The sequence below is a fragment of the Episyrphus balteatus genome, chromosome 1 (assembly GCF_945859705.1).
Source record: "Episyrphus balteatus chromosome 1, idEpiBalt1.1, whole genome shotgun sequence".
Classification (NCBI taxonomy): Eukaryota; Metazoa; Arthropoda; class Insecta; order Diptera; family Syrphidae; genus Episyrphus; species Episyrphus balteatus.
This window is the reverse complement of record NC_079134.1, coordinates 10,163,677-10,181,503: the sequence shown is the minus strand read 5'-3', so window position 1 is coordinate 10,181,503 and position 17,827 is coordinate 10,163,677. Positions and strand designations below refer to the sequence as shown.

Below are 17,827 nucleotides of genomic sequence, written 5' to 3'. Positions count from 1 at the left end.
AATTAAGATATCTCGGAGAAGAAAAGAGATATTGAGAAGATTGAAACTGAATTTGAAAGAAAAAAATAATTTTTTTCATTAACCGTAACAATTTTAATTGATAAAGATTACATTATGCCAAAATATTTCTTCGAAAACAGCAAAAAATGGGTTTTTGAGATTTTTTAACGGGAATATCTAAAAAACGTGACATGCTAGGTCAATTCTGACTTCGGATTCGGAATCAACATACTAAAATCCTTTAGAAAAGTATAGTTTTATTTAAAGGAGGATTTCCTTGCAGATCCTTGCAATCATCTACACGGGCCGCTAAAAATTAGCAGAATGCTGACAAAAAGTTTTTTGGTGTTTTTATCAATTTAACTGCATTTTTTTTGAAGTGTGATAAATTCCACATCATTTAAATAAAAATTTAACTCCGCAAACTATTTCTTCTTGGGAAAAAATGTCATACAGCCAAACAAAAATTAAATTTTGCTTTAAATACTGCTTTTCTCTAAAGGGTATTTATTTAGGATCTAAAATTCTCCCTAATTGAAAATATACTAAAAGAAATTTGCTTAGCTTACTGTTCCAGAATTAATACAATTAAACACTTTGTACTTTTCGCAAATTATTGCAGCCACGTCTATTTTTTTTTTTTTCATAACGTCGTAGATGTTCTGATCAATTGTTAACTGAAAAAATATTTCAATGGTTATTATTTTATTAATGACAGGCAAATATTGCACCGACCAGCGGAAATAAATTTTAACATCCTTGTGGAAAACGTTAGGTAGAGATATTTCAAAAGCATACAAAAGCTACAATGAAAATGATTGCATTCGGTATTGATGATTTTTGGCTGTGTTGGATTAGAATTTATTTGTCAAACCATTTGATACAAGTGTTATTTGGCGGATTTAAGTCTGAAATTTTGAAATTCTAGCCTTCAGTAACGATCTTCTGAGTAAATCATCTAATGCGTTAAAATGTTTTGCCGAGGAAAGCCCCATTAGCTTATCATATTCGTTTGTAGCACTATAAGAACATTGTTATGATGTGGATGTGAGTATTAAGTGACAACGAATGATGAACTCATTAAATTCTGACCTGATGAGTAGGATTTGCTCGAAAGTTTTAGTTTTTTTCTGATGTTACTGTCTTTTTTGTCTTTTGGGCGATATTCAGAGATGAGCATTTAAAATTATAGGAGACCATAACAGAACAGAAACATAAACGTCTCATTCAGTTGGTCCTAATAACCTGATGAATTTTTCCACTAAAACAGTTCATTGTAATATTTGTGCATTAAAGCTTGCTTCAATATCTTTGGAACTCTTCCACCTATGTTGATGAATTAAATTTCAAACTTTCTCTACCTTCAACAGAACTGCAGAAACTTCTGCAAAGAAGTTCTCAGGTTTTAGTTAAGCTATTAAAGTTACTCGGACTACAAGAACTGATATTGGAACTTTATGTTAGAAAACCAAATAGTCATGGCAAGGAGTTTATCATTTTTGTTTTACAATTCAAACTTTTAAATGTCAATAGTTCAATGTTTCCACTTAAAAGAAAATTTCGTTAAGTTGTCAAAGATCGTAGGATACAAAACTCTTCTAACCTCACCCAAAAGCTTTTAATTTGAAAATTGTCGCAGAAATCACAATCCTAAAACTATATTCTTAAAGACATAATTCCCATAAATCTATGCAAATTATGACAAATGACTTTTGTCATTACCAAATCAGTTTTATTCTCTTTTTTTTTCTGGACAAATTCGCACACAAATTCAACTTCTATTTAATTTGACGTTTAACAATGAGATTTCGACTTCATTTTCATTCATATTTTATATTTTTGTTACAACTTAGTTGGCTCGGCAAAAATCCGTGTATCAAACCCTCCTAGTGGGTGCCGGGCGGTAATGATCACCACAGTTTTATCTTGTACGTTTTTGGCAAGATGGTGATCAGCTAAGGTCAGGTTGCATAGCTGTATTGTTCTTAACTCCTCAATAGTTAAATAATCAGAAATGCAATTTTACCATCGATACAAGGTTCCTAATTTTCAGTGGTGGGGTGAGCGTGCACATAATCCGTGCCGAAGAAATGGAAGGCTGGGGGATAAACCAGTCGTGAACGAGCTCTTTCGGATGCCTTGGCAGGATCCGTCATAATTTTTGCCTTGCCCCGGTAATCGGCTCTGCCGGGGTTGACCTTTTCTTTCCGACCTACTCGTGGGACCTTAATTTATTTTCAAATCTTTTTAAAATGGACGAAGACAAGACAGACGTAACAACATCCGAATTGGAGGATGAACTCTTGGCATCGAGCCAAGAGACCATTGTGGATAGCTCGGAGACTGCTAGAAGTGCTAGCGCTCCTAAGCAACCTCCACACCCCGGAAGCACAGCTAGTACAAGTAGTACCTCTGTGCCTCGACCATATAAAGCCCAAACAAATCCGTCGGGTAGCAGTGCTACCGACAAAAACCTCAAAACAGCGAGTTTGCATCGTAGAGTGGACTTCAAGAGGGCTACCTTCTTTCTTAGCAAGATTGCTAAAAATAAGGAAGCTGGAACTCCACACGAAAAAGATGCCGCTGATAAAATCAGGTACGAAAAAATTGTTGAAGAGTACAACAATCTTTTTGTTCATCCCGAAAAGACCGCCAAGAGAAATAGATCTCTTGAGGAGGGTAACCCTCCTCAAAAGAAAGCTAAAACCGGCGGCACCAAAAAGAAAGGGCCACCTCAGGGAGCGGCGCAATCGCGCACTTTAAGTGAGATCGTCAGGGACGATCTTCAAGTGGCGATTGTAGATGAGCTCTCCACTGACAACAAAGGTCTGATGTCAGTGTGGAACTCCATCGAGGCCAAACTCTCTGAGATGGTCTTCCTCTACACCCTATCGGCAAATGAGGGTCCCTACCCTAGTTTCGACTCTGGTGAGATGCTCAGGGGATACAGGGTAATTAAGTGCGAGGATGGGTTTTCTAGGGATTTCCTTAGTAAAAGTGTTGATGAGATCAGCACTAAATGGGATGGTTTGAAGCTCAAGCTTATCCCAGCTAAGGAGATTCCTAAACAACCACTGGCTCGCATTTGGCTGCCCCTCATGAGTATCAAGCCAAGTGGAACGGAGCTGATCCGCAGTCTTCAGAGGTTAAACCCGCTGATTCCGATGCATGACTGGGCAGTCATTAAGACTGAAGAGCCGCAAAAGAACAGCGCGTCTTACCTTCTGAGGATCTGCGAGGTTAGTCGTGGGGCTCTCGAAAAAGCCGACTTTAAACTCCGCTTTGGCATTAGGAATGCCAAAATAAAGATTCTGCAAAGTCAGGAAGCGGACCCTAACCTAGTTGAGGATATCGTCGAGGATGACGATACCCCCAAAGAGGCAGGGTTCTCCGGCGAGAGGCTGGTAATTGACGATGCAGAATCCGATATAAATTAAAAACATGCTGCACGTCGTTCAGGTTAATCTGAAGCACTCTAAATGTGCTTCAGATAACCTGAGAGTTTTTCTAAGGGAGGAAAACTTTGATGTGGGCATCATACAAGAGCCCTGGATTAATGGCCTCCGAGTGAGAGGTCTCCAAGACAGCCAATATGACCTTTTTTACAAGCCCGTCAGTTCGAGCCAAGGTAAGCCAAGAACATGTATTTTAGCTAAAAAACACTTAAAAGCTTTTTTGTGTCCCAATCTTAGCACCTCTGATTTGACCGTTGTCAAATTAGAGGGTTCAAATACTGATGGACTACTTTTGGCATCTGCGTACATGGCACATGACCAGCAGTCACCGCCGGAGGAAGTACGTAGGCTGACAACTCAAGCCAGTACAATGAAGACAAGCCTACTCATCGGGTGTGACGCAAATGCACGTCATACTCTTTGGGGTAGTTCTGAGATCAATGAACGAGGTGAGTCTTTATTTGATTATATCATTGAAAATAACCTAACTCTTTGCAATAGAGGTACTACTCCAACATTCACGTTTCCTAGTTCAAGGAACTATGAAGGATGGGAGGATGTACTAGACATCACTATTACAAATAGCAACTTCAATTTGCAGGTTGAAAATTGGAGAGTATCCCCTTTAAAATCCTTTTCAGACCATAGTTGGATTCTGTTCCAACTTAAGTTTGAAACCAAAATCCCACCCCCTTATAGAAATCCCAAAAGAACTGACTGGAAGAATTTCGGTCAAGTTTTTAGTGCAAAGTTACGCAATATACCCAATATAAATACAGATTCGGTGGATGAGCTCGAATCAAAGGTAATGACCTTTGAACGAGCAATGATCACTGCCTTTAAAGTCTCTTGTCCGGTGAGACATAGTAGCAAAATATTTCCCCCTTGGTGGAACGAAGACCTGTCTAATCTGAGGAAAATGACTAGAACAATCTTCAACATCTGCCATAAACACAAATTCTATGAACCCTATAAAGATTGCTTAAGAGTCTACAAGCGTAGCATAGCATCAGCCAAAAAGGAAAGCTGGGAGGAATACTGTCACTCCATAGAAGATATTAAGGATTCTGCCAGGCTTAGCAAGGTTTTATCGAGGGAACACTCAAATCCCTCGTTTCTTAAAAAGTCTGACGGATCCTGGACAATATCTCCAGCTGAATCCTTAGAATTATTAATGACTACTCATTTTCCGGGGTGCGTTGATAGCACCTCTGAAGTGAACATAAATCCCACTTTGCTATCAGTTACGACTGAGCAAGTAAACCTCCTGATAACAAAAGAAAATATAGCTTGGGCTATTAACACTTTCTCTCCGTACAAATCCCCAGGCCCTGATGGTATTCTGCCCATTATGCTGCAAAATCAGCAAGAGATAGCAGTTCCATGGCTTGAAAAAATCTTTAAAGGCTGCCTTCTTCTTAATCATGTGCCCAAGTCTTGGAGACAAGTTAGCGTGGTTTTCATACCCAAAGTGGGCAAAAGAGGACATGAATCCGCGAAGGATTTCCGGCCAATAAGTTTAACATCTTTCTTACTTAAATCCTTAGAACGAATCTTAGAAACTCATATTAGAGACATTTTTAAAAGATGTCCTCTAGCCAGTTCGCAGCACGCTTATATGAGGGGCAAATCTACGGAAACAGCCCTCCATGAAGTCGTTCGAACAATTGAGAACTCGTTACACTTTAAAGAATATACCCTAGCTACCTTCTTGGATGTAGAGGGAGCTTTTAACAATGTCCTAACCGAATCTATTCTCGAAGCCCTAGTGACTTTTGAAGTAGAAGACTATATCAGAAGTTGGATTATTTCAATGCTAAAAGAGAGAAGAATTCAAGCAAGCTTAGGAAATTCTAACTGTTTTAAATGCGTTAATAGGGGTACGCCTCAGGGTGGCGTTCTTTCCCCACTGTTATGGCTCCTTGTCATGAACAATATCCTCGTGAAGCTTGAGAGAAGTGGAGTGAAGGCAGTGGCATATGCGGATGATCTGGTTGTACTTGTATCAGGAAAGTTTTTACCTGTGATCAGTGAAATGACTGACACGGCTTTGAGAAAAGTTAGCAACTGGGCTACAAGCTGTGGCCTAGGAGTTAATCAAAGTAAAACGGAACTGATGCTTTTTACAACTAAAACCAAAATCCCTGTCTTCCCTCTACCTCAGCTCAACGGCCAAATCTTATCACTTTCTTCTAGCGCCAAATATTTAGGTGTAATTTTGGACACTAAACTGAGCTGGAAGCTTAATATAGAAGAGCGGGTTAGAAAAGCGAGCATTGCTTTCTATGCCTGCAGTAAAACCTTTGGGAAAAAATGGGGTCTTAAATCAAAAATGATTCTATGGACTTACACAGCGGTTGTACGACCCATTCTTACCTACGGCGCCATTGTTTGGTGGCCTGCACTCAGTAAAGCTTATAACATCAACAAACTTAAGAAAATCCAGAGAACAGCAAGCGTAGGGACGACTGGAGCCCTCCGGTCGTGCCCCACGGAGGCTCTAAACGTTCTCTTGCACCTCTTACCCATAGACCTTCATATCAAATACCAGGTCTCTTGTAGCGTTTTAAGGCTAAAAGAAACAGGTAGTTGGAAGGCAAAATCTTTTGGTCACAGTGACACAACAAATTTAATACCATCGGATATGCTTCTGACACCCACGGACTACTGCACCCCTATTTTGAATACTGTAATGAATTGCAAGGTCAGCTTCCCGTCGAGATCAGACTGGGAAGAGGGCATTGTGACGAGAGGCTTCGACACCTGCATTTTCACTGATGGCTCAAAAATGGACTGTGGGGTCGGTTCGGGTGTCTACTATGAATCCCTCAATATCTCAAAATCCTTTCGACTACCAAACTTTGCAAGTGTATTCCAAGCGGAATTGCTGGCAATTAAAGAAGCTTGCAAATTACTTAGAGTATATCCAAATCAAAACCAAAATATAGCTATACTAACAGATAGTCAGGCAGCTATAAAAGCAATTGCTTCGGTCACGACATCCTCCAAATTGGTTCAGCAGTGCAGAGAGGAACTCTCATTGCTGAGTGAAAGCCTCACAATCACTCTCATCTGGATCCCAGGTCACAGTGGTTTTGAAGGCAATGAAAAGGCGGATGAACTGGCCAGGCAAGGATCAGCCCTTCATGAGTCACTAGCAGAAATAGTCAACATTCCCATAGGAGTCATGAAGGGCGATATCTTCTTAAAATACCTAACAAAAGCTAACAATAGGTGGCACAACTTGACTAGCTGCGTCATATCCAGAAAAATCTGGCCCACCTATAATAAATCCAAAACATATGACCTAATCTCTAGACCCAGAAAAGATATTAGCAGAATCGTTGCGGTGTGTACAGGACATTGGCCGATAGGGGAACATGCAGCAAAGTTGGGTATACCGCACAATACCTACTGTCGCAGCTGCTTGGACCAGCAAGAAAAAGAAACGGTCTACCATTTCCTATGTCAATGTCCCGCCCTTGCTAGGAATAGAGCACTCTCTCTGGGGAGCGAATTCTTTAATGTCATAGATAACATCTCAGAATCAAAGATCAAAGACTTGATCTCGTTCCTAAATGCAACAAAGTGGATTTAGGACTGCCTAACACTTGTTTTTCCCTTTTTTAAAAAACCAATTAAAAAATGTATTTCAAATAAATCCAATTATCACTCACTGGTTTCATAAGTTTTGGTATCAAAACGGCGCATCCTGCGCTAATTGGGTCAATCAAACATGGTTTGCCTTGACCGCCATCTCTACCTACCTACCTACCTACAACTTAGTTGACACATTAATAACAAAACAGGTGCATGCATAGTATTATCAATCATATTAAACAATGTTTATGACGGTTTAGTTTTTTTTTTCTTGTCTTGCCTCCTGTCGACAGCAGCAAAAACGTCGACGACGACAACAAATTCAGCTTGAAGCGATTATGATCGCGTGAGGGTAACAACTTCAAGGATTTCCCACATTTCAATATCACGACGATAGTTGACACACACGACCCAAGCGGCGCGAGCGATTGAAAATGTGTTTGTTGCAATATAAGCAACAAAGTAACCAGATCAACTATGAGATTATTTCTTCTGAATTCGCCACTAACAAGTAGACTTAAAAAAAAAAAAAAAAACAATCTAGAAATGGTGTTAATTTGACATTCAAAAAAGGAAATGCCACTATGTTTGTTGTTATTTTTAATCAATCTAACGATTTATAGAATTTTTATAGGAGATCATGTTTTTTTTTTAGCGTTGACAGATTGTATGAAAATTCTTATTTATGTCTTTACTCATAGAGCCCCAATAAGTTGTTATAATTTTCATATAAATTTTTGTTTAACAAGTTTATAATTGCTATAGTTTAATTATTTAAATCAAGTCATTCTAATAATATATTGTGTGTGGAATGAATTAAGAGTTTTATGTTCTACATATATAAGTTATGTATGTCCGCTTAAAAAAAACATCCGGCATCTCAAGAAAACTTAGTTCAATGTACTATTTGTATACATTTTTTAATGAGAATATCCGCATGTTTTAAAAGTTGTAAAAATGTGATTAATAAGTTAATTTAGATGTATTGCTAATGACAGGTGGGTACTTTTGTACTAAGATTCAAGGAAATTTAAAAAAGTTGTAACACGTGGAGAAGCACAGTAAATTTTTTTTTTTTGATAAAAGATGTCAATCAAATAAAATGAGATTAAATATAAGAATCCATTTTTTAAAATTAAAATGTGTAAACGTTGCTTTTATAATTTCCTTTAAAAGAACAAAGAATCTTTCGTTCAATTAAACCCAAGTACTTATTTTCTTATTAAATGAGTTCTTTTCATTTTTCAAATGCCTTGACTTGTTATAGGCGACATCAAGATCAAAAGAAAAGTAAGAACAAAATTGTTAAAAGGTTGAATTTCTATTTTGATTGTCTTTAGCACACATTTTTAAATTATCGCACGTTTTACTCGTTCTCCAATTCGAGGATGCAAAGAAATTTTAAAAGAAAATAAATAATTATTCCAATCACTTTACGCACTTTGATCATCAAATTCCATCAAATACAAAGCTAAAGTAATGTCGTCGTGTAAATATCTTGTCGCGACGTAGATGATGGTGGTACTTTTTTTCTTTCACTTGAACTTGTTTTGTATTACAAAGCATCCATTCGCGGAGAACAAAAAGGTTTTCACACTTTTACTCTATTAAATAAAAAAAAAAAGGAAAAATAACCAGCATCTCGTGCAGAGCAACTCTATACCATTTGAAACGTGCTGAATTTTTTCCCACTTTTAATACATTTTTTTGCGCTCCCGGCCGGCATGAAGAAATTGTGGCTAACGATGCACGCGACAGAGGTATAAGGTAAAAGCAAAAAAATAGAAAGTCTATTGGATGCCGGATTTGAGAGAAAAAAAAAAAATACAAAATCAATTGGAATAGAAATATTTTGTAATTGCAATTTCCTCATACCTAGTTTTTTTCTGAATTATTTTGTTGCAATTTTAGAAATTGAAAGAGATTTAATTTTTTGATTGAATTTTTTTCTGAGAATTTTTACAAAACGTTTAAAATTCTTAATTGAATTGCATTCGAGATCACGTTTTAAATAAAATCAATTAGTTAGCTGAAATAATAGCAGCTCTATTAACTGAATTTTTGTGAACAATTTTTGCAAACCCGAATTTTAAGAGTCATGGAAACACTTGGATGATGTCATCATGTTATAGGGTAAAAGCGGGTGAGATGGCGCGGCGGGGGAGATGGCGCACTTTTAATATCTTGTACATTTATTGCTCTAAAAATGTACGAAAAATATTTTTAGCTTTCTTTAAATATTTTAAATCGAAGTAGTCAGTATTCGTTTCTTTGTCCGTGATACAAAAAAATAAAAAAAAATTCAAAGAAAATCATGTTATGATTTTTTTCAAATTTTTTTTGTCGCTCTTTTTTTTGTTCCGATATTTTGTGAGTCGTTGGTTTCTTGGATGCCCTTGATACACCAATACATACAAGAGAGTATAAGTTATACATTGCATGTGAAATCTGAGCTCTAGTTCTATCTGCTTTTTATGGGTGCTTACAAAAAGGAATTATACGAAAAAAGGTTAGACGGCGCAGTTTTTTGCGGGTGAAATGGCGCATTCCGTACTAAATTTTTTTAATTGAGTATAGTGTTAGCATGTGCCATATCACCCTCAAAAAACATTTTTAAGTAATTCAGTCAAGTTCAAATTTTCAATAAAACACACAATTTAGAATGAGGTAGTGTTAGTGAATTTTTTAAGCGTTTGCATTGACATAATTTGTATCTATTGCTTCGTTGACATACAAAACATTCTTTTAACTTAAAGAACAGATAAAAACTAAATAGCTAACTTCAAATTTATAGGAAAATCAACTTTTCACTTCAACATTTTTATAAAAAAGACGACTAGTTGCAATCTATTATATGGAATGCATTGGTGCTTGACTCCTGCACATCGTTCAACCATTTGTGCAATGAATATGGCAATAGAAACCTAAAACAAACTCATGCACCATCTCACCTACCAGGGTATGCCATCTCACCCACCCTATAGGGGGAGATGGTTTTTTTAAGACTTTTTTGCTAAATTAATTTAAAAATATAAATTAAAAATATAAAATTCTGTAAAACAAATCCTACGTTGGATATTGAATATAGAACACTTTTGCATTGTTAGAAATATGAAATGTGGTTTACTTTGAAAAATATGCCAAAAACAAAAAAGGTATGCCATCTCACCCGCTTTTACCCTAATTCTAAATAGGAAGTTTTTTTTTTATTAATAGGAAGCGCTTATAAAAGCGTTTTATACGAACCGAAATTAGATAATTTGGCAAATTACAGAAAATGTTTTAAACATATTGTTTCTTCAAGATAAATACTGGTCGTTTATTATATTTTTGTTGTCTTTTCTTAATGCTAAAGTAATTAGGCGGCTTTTGATATTTCTGTTAACAATTTTTTTTAAGACTTTAATTCCAACATTTCTGGAGAAATAGTTTCTCAAAATCATTGGATATTGAATGAAAAATAGTTGCAAGCTCTAGTTTAATTTGTTTTTGGTAGCTAATTTTTTGAACTTTTTTCTGCCGTATTACTTGAAAAAAAAAAATAATCAACAGTTTTTATAAAAGAAGTACCAACCTTATCTATTTTTTGTTCCACTTTTGGCTTGTACGTAAAATACCATAAAAAATAAGTACAAAAATTCATACAAATTATTATTTTTTGAATAACAAATAAATATATTTTTACTTGCTCTATAGGGCAAGTATTGGTTTCGTGTCGAAAAAAAAATTTGAGGTTTTAATCAAAACCAACATTACGATGATGGAGAATTCCAAAAAAGTGGGTCTCGCAATTCCGTCCGTGCGTCCATCTGTACACATTTCCACAGCCTAAACGGGTGCACGAATTTTCTTCAAATTTGGTATAGATGATTTTTATGGAATTCTGAAAATTGGTTTTTTTTTGTTTTTTTTTATATCTCTTTTTAAATTCAAACCAAATAACTCGAAAACGGCTCTAACGATTTTGATTAAACTTTGCAGACGTAATATTCAAAGCAATTGCAATAAAACTGCATTTTTATTTATTTGAAAAAAGTCAAATAAAAAATATTTTTTTTTTTCATTTAACAAAATTTTGCCCTAAATGTCAGCTCTTCCCCAACATCAACAAAATTTCTTTAAATTTATATAGAGGCAGCTCTTAAAATCTACAAGTAAACTAACATTAAAGTGTTTTAAACTGCAAGAGCAAGTACGTGCGACTCCAGTCGTGCATTTTATTTCTTATATTTAAATTAAAAAAAAACACTGGTCACCAAAGAAAAAAAAATATTTTATTCCGATTTTTCGGTAATTTCTGATGTTTGCTTTGAGAAATTTTGCTAGATATACCACATAGACTTTTGATGTGATAATTCTTAAGTTTTTTACCGCGATTTTGCAAAGGCTTAGAAATTTAAACCAACCACCTTTGAAATTTTCTATCAGAGATAGTTAAAAATGATTAAAAACTGTTTGTAGAAAAGTAAAAAGTTGTAGACCAAATTAATGGCAGAATCTGTTGTAATTTGTAACTTTGGGTCACTGTCAACATACATTTATTGAAAAGCGTTGTAGTAAAAATCGAAATATATAATCATGGGATTTTTTAATTAATTAATCGGTTCAAGAACGACATTAAAAAAAAAAAAGCTCTTACCTACTCTAAGCTCTAAGTTATTGAAAAATATCGGTAAAGGTATTAAAGTTCAAATTGACATATCTCCCCTATACGCTTCTATCCAATTCCCCTCCCAACAATTTTGTATCGATGTATTTCAATTCCTAAAAATTTATGAAAACAAAATTTAAAATTTTGAAAAGGTTGTTTTCATTTTACCAATTTTTATTTTTTTAAAATCATTTGGTCGAAGAACGAAAGTGCATAGTAAATAAATATTCAGCTTAAAATTTAAGCATTTCATTCTCTTAGAACTCTTTTTGTATTACTACCAAAAAAGATACATATCAACAAAGTCGAAACATGTTAGAACTGACTTGTGTTAACATCTGTCTCTTTTCTTAGCCACTTCCACTTTTAGGTCACTTACGAAAATATGAAACGTTTAAAATTTTAAGCTAAATAATTTTTGCCTACACACCACTCCCATCAACAAAAATTGAAATCATTTCAAAAAGAATAGTTGGGAGCAGGGTTGTAAAAAATCATTTTTTTTTTATGCATTTGTTTTCCATTAAAAATGAAAAAAAAATTGTATTAAAAAAAAAATATTTGCTGAAGATGAAAAAAATTTTATTGCAACTGAAAAATATTTGCATTGAATATAAAATTTTTACTGCAAATAGAAATATTTTGCAAAAAAAAAATCCAAATACAAAATTTTCTGCATTGAAAAAAAAATTCAATGCAGTGTGCATTAAATATTTTTTAATATTCATCGAATTTCTTACAATTTTCAATGTTATAGCTCACATAGCTGATGTATAGTCAAACGGTCAAAATTGTAAGAAATTCGACTAATATTTAAAAAAAAAAATATTTGATGCATACATTTTGCATTGATTTTTTTTTTTTTTAATGCAGAAAATTTTTATTTACATAATGCAAAATAATATGTATTTTTATTTACAAAGCACTGAGTTTTCTAAAGTGGCATAGTGATTCGGGAAATAACCAAGGTCAACATATTCCTAAACCTGATGACAACCACTTTTTTCCACACCATCTCAAATATAATCTCAACGATTATCGTCTTTCCAGTTACAATTACTTATCTCAATTTTATAAACCTTGAACAATAAACTATTAAAAACAAATAACAAAATGAAAGCAAACAAATTGCTACAAACAAAAAACAAAAAAAAAACTATGTCACTTCCGATAGATTCCATTGTTCCGCCCTCATTAAGCTCTTCTATTATAAATTATGAAATTCCACCTTGAAGTCTTAAAAAAAGATATATATATATATAACTGTCACTTAACCATGAGTTTTTTCAACTCAAAAGTAAAATTTAAAAAAAAATTAACTACCATCACGCATATAGAGGTTTTTAAGCAACATTATCGGCCCCAATATGGAATCTTGCGACACCCCATTAAAATATAATAAAAAACAAACACACATTCGCATGCTACACCGCCCATATTTAATAGTAAGCAAAAAAATTAAACCTAACTGTAAGCCCCCAATTACTCATCATCATCAGGGACCCATATGTAGATAGATACTCAAACTCGATACTCTTACCCCCCAGATATACCGGTATTGACATTTTAATCTAAATTTTTTTTTTGTTTGTTTCAATATGCTCATTGTGCACAAGTAACAAACAACTTTCAATCATTAAACGTCATTAGAAAAAAACGAAACAACAATAACTCGCTATTTTTATAAGTCTACCGATGAACTTCAACACAACAATCGAGTTGAAAAATCGTCTTCTATACGTGCCACCTAGCCAACCATACATGGGAAGAACAACATTTCGCAAAAATATAAAGAAAAAAAAAAAACAGTTACTGCAATCTTTTAAGTACAGACAACTTGTATCTATGAATTTTTTTTTTACACACATTCATGTAAGAAAAAAATATTAATGGTGAAACCTTAGTTTTTTTCTTTATTTCGTTAGTTTTTTTGTATTTTGTTTTAGTGGAAACAAACATACCCAGTTTAAGTGCAGACAATAGCATCATAGTTCGATGCAATGATGATGGTTTGTTGGTTGGTTAGAGATGCGCTCCTTTCAACCTTTTTTCTTTTTGTTGTTGTTGTTTTCAAAACTAACTCGTTTGTTGTTGTTGTGGGTTTTTCTTCTTCTATGTGTGGTTTTATACTTTCAACTTTTTTTTTTTTTTTTGTATGCGTATACAAATGCGTGTAAAGCTGTAAGTTTTTTTATATGTATTTTCTTTTTTTCAACGCGAAAGGCCACCAGATATAAATAATTGCAAACTGGTACTTTCACTTTGGTTTGTTGTTTAATTTTTCTTTACATTTCCTCTGTTTTACACATCTCTGGAAATGACCTTAAGATTGGCAACAATGCACTCACATATTTTTTATCTTTTTTTTTTTGTATAACTCTCACTTTTGGGGCTTGGAATTGCAATTTAAAGAGATACAAATTCTAAATTCAGATACAAAAATCTAGAAGAATTTTGCACAAAATTAGAGGTTTTGAGGGACTTTGAAATAAGGCAATGGCCACCATTAGAGGTGGGCACTTTCTAATTAGTTACTTTTTTTTTTCTAACGAAGCGACATACATTTGTTCAACACGATCGTGATCTGTCCTTCTATGTCGTTGGTTTTTAGGGCGGTTTTCTATTTTATTTTTATTTTTAATTGGGATAGAATCAAGGGGAAATTTATATATAGGACACAAGAATTCCTTTTAAAGGTTTTTTCCTTATAAACTAAGCACAATTGAAGGCGAAGAAGGCAAATAACGAATGAACTTTTATTTCGTATTTCTTTTCAATTTTTTTGAAAAATTGAAACAAAATAATTATTATTATTTATTTATTCCACCAACCGGAGCAGAAGAGAGAGCTAAATATAAAACACTTGGCAATTGTAGAGAGTAAAACGTTCGACTGACTTGAACTGGCAGACTGACTTGAGGCAGTACCCAGCAGCAGCAGCAGCAATAGCAACAACAGCAGCTGGCTGAGAGTTAACCGGGCCACCAACAGTAGTAGTAGTAAGTAGCAAAGCAGTATTAACGATTTTCACAATTATTCGCTCCTCTTTGGCTTTGGGAAAATGATATATTGACGAACAAGTTAGTTAACTCTTTTTTTTATTTTATTTAGATTTTTTTGTACTTATATTTTTAGTCGTAGGAAGGTAGACAACGATGATGATGATGATGATGGGTTTGGAGGCGGACGGCTTTGGTTTAGGCCTTTTTGGTGTAATCATAGCTCTAGCATCGAGGAAGATGGCTTGTTTTTTGTTGTTGTAGTAGGCCATCGCATATTATAGCCATGGTCTAGTATTAGGTTTGTAATGGAGGTAGGTAGATGAGAGTGTCTATGTAAAAGAAAAAAAAAAAACAACGACGAAGTTTTTTTGTTTCTAGCACATCTTTTTTTATTTCTTTTTCTGTTTCTTCTTCTTCGTTGACGTTTGTTTGATTTGGTTTTGGTTTTTTTTTGTATATTGAAGTGAGAGAGGGGAAAAAGTTTTGTATGTTTGATTTCATTGGGTGCAATGGGTGTTGGATGAACTTTGCATATTCATGAGAGAAGGTACTATTAAAGACTTTTTTATTTTTTGATTGTTTGGGAAATTGGCATTTTGCAGCAATAGGTAGGTATATTGATCTAGATAAGGTTCCTTTAATTTAAATGAAAAACAGTAAAAAAAAAAAATAAGCACAAATAGGGAATAAATCAGTTTTTAACACCAATTGAATTTAGAATAAACCAAAAACTTCTTTATTTGGTTAGTAAGCTTGATGTGAACATGAAAAGAAGGGTGTTTAAGACGGTTTTAATTGTTAACAAAATTTTATTATAAGCCTCTTAGAAATGAATTTCTTAAAGTTTGATTCTATGCACTAAATCTTTCAGCACTGATAACCCAATAAAATGGGTGTTTAACGACATCATGGACTTTTTCTTTCACTTTATGAAAAAAATTTAAGATCCATCGTATTCAAATTGGAGTCCAAATGGGTCGGAAAACAAACTGTCATTGAATCAATTATGTTTTTGAGGGTTCGTTGTATTTAGCGGTTGGATTAATTTTATAAGATTGATTTGACTCAAAAATTGAAGTAAAGCCAGACGATTATAGTCAACGTTATTTAAAAAAATTGTGTTCACTGTGACGTATACGTAATATTTTTTTAGAAAGTAGTATGGAACACAAAATGTATATTAAATATACCATAATTTAAGAGAAAATTCAAATTAAGAATAGAAGCAATTATACTGTATAATGGCCTTTTTGATGGCTTTAAAAGCAAAAACTAAAGAACATCTTTAACTAGATCTTTCCCCTCCTGAAACATTGTCTCATTTATTTGTACCCCAAAAACTCTACTCTACTCTAAGTAGCTTAAAATCGCTAATGAAAATAGGCAGTTCTATTTTACTCTGCTGCAGTTTTAATAGTTTATTTATTATTTAGACCTAAAAATTCAGATCAATAAAAAAACTAAAACTAAGTTTTCCTTACTTTCAAAGTGGAACATAAATATCATTTGAACTCGTGTGATTTATGGTGGAAACTTGATTTTTTTATTTACGGTTTTTTATTCATTTTTTTTTTATAATCACGTATACAATTATATCTTTTGATGTCATTCATGTAAATGTTACCAAAAAACTTATTTCCGTTATAGTAAATATGTCAATAAATCGGGGTGCACCAATAGCATCCTCGGATTCAGCTAAAGCTAAAAGATTTTAAAATTTAATATGTATTTTTTGCAAATCTTTTAAGAATATTGTTATACCCAGTTTGAAAAATATTGCTTAGAATTTATATTCAAAAATAAGGTCACGAAAATAGGAATTATTCTTAAATTTTAATTTCGTCATTGAAAGGAAGGGTCATCAATAGATATATAAAATAAAGTCCATGTGCAAATAGAATTTAAAAGATGTCGTAAAGTGTCCTAATAAGCAGGCACAATTAAAAGAAGTGGTCCAAAGTGACTTCCTTGAGGAACACTTGATTAAAAAAAAAACATAAAATATGAAAAGTTAGAAAAGTTCTTCTTCAATAAATTAAAAAATTTGTAGAAGAGAACCCAATTTGAAATACACTAATCACAATAAATAAGAGTTTAAAAAAAGTCGAAATATTGAGCTGACTTTAAAAGATAATTGAAAACAAAAAAAAAACACAATACGGATGATAAGTTTTTTCAGCAGTGACCGAATCTTGGGTTTCTCAAATTTGTAAACAAGAGATTTACTTTAAGTTTATTACTTTCTTTTGGTGTAGACCTTGATGAATTGGGCAATCAGATAAGATAACATTGAATTTCCTCCGTCACTTTAAACGCTGAGCTCTGCGATAAAGATTAATAACAGAGGTATTTCATCTTCCCGTAAGGTACATACCAGGATGTATGTAAAATAATTATTTGAAATACGTTTTCATTGAAATCATTCGCAGATAAGCGTATGTTTAGCTTAGTCTTGGGCACAACTCCCCTAATATCAAAAAACAACTAGAAATTTTGACAGTTTATTTTTTCTTTTAATTCTTGTGGCTTATGCCAATCTTAAAGCATAATTTTTTGTATGCATTACATTATTTCTTTAAATTTTCTCGAAGGCATTACTGTGATGAGGTTTTATTTTAATATAGACATTTTTAAATAATTATTCCTATCTTCGTAACCTTTCTTGAATAAATGAGATCAATTCTACCTCAATGCTAACGCTTTCAGTATTTTCCAAGTGCAACCTTATTTTTAAGTACAAACTTTTATTTGGAAAGGTTAAAACTTCAATGCAAAAACATGCATTTTTATGTTCATCACTTAAAACTTTTTTTTTAATAAAGCTTTTCATTATATAAAAAAGTATTCAAGGTGTTAAAAACTTAACTTTTATGACTTTTTTTTTATGATAGCTTTACGAGTGTTATTAAATAACAACCTTTATATTCTGAGGTCTCAAAGTAAGTTGTAAAAGTAATGTCTCTTGTTGAACATTGCACATGAACTTAAAATTAGTGATGATACTTTAAAGAGAAGGTCATTTTGAGAATCATGTTTGAAGTTGAGGGCTATAGAGATACAAGTCTTTATTTTCAAATCGAAGTTATTTAAGTTGAGTAAATTTCTCTAGGGATTAAGTG

The 17,827-nt window shown here is 33.5% G+C and overlaps 1 protein-coding gene across 5 annotated transcripts in view; it reads right to left on the bottom strand.

The window, feature by feature from the left end:
* LOC129906605 (tyrosine-protein kinase Btk29A) overlaps positions 1–17,827 on the bottom strand; it is a 245,300-nt gene that overhangs the window by 37,358 nt on the left and 190,115 nt on the right. The window contains exon 1 of one of the 5 annotated variants that reach the window (XM_055982419.1): positions 13,668–14,434. The exons of the other annotated variants lie outside the window; for them this stretch is intronic. Within the exon in view, the coding sequence (XP_055838394.1) occupies positions 13,668–13,695 (28 nt within the window). The 5' untranslated portion in view covers positions 13,696–14,434. Of the gene's footprint in view, positions 1–13,667; positions 14,435–17,827 lie in introns of those variants that run through there. 5 annotated transcript variants of the gene reach the window in all.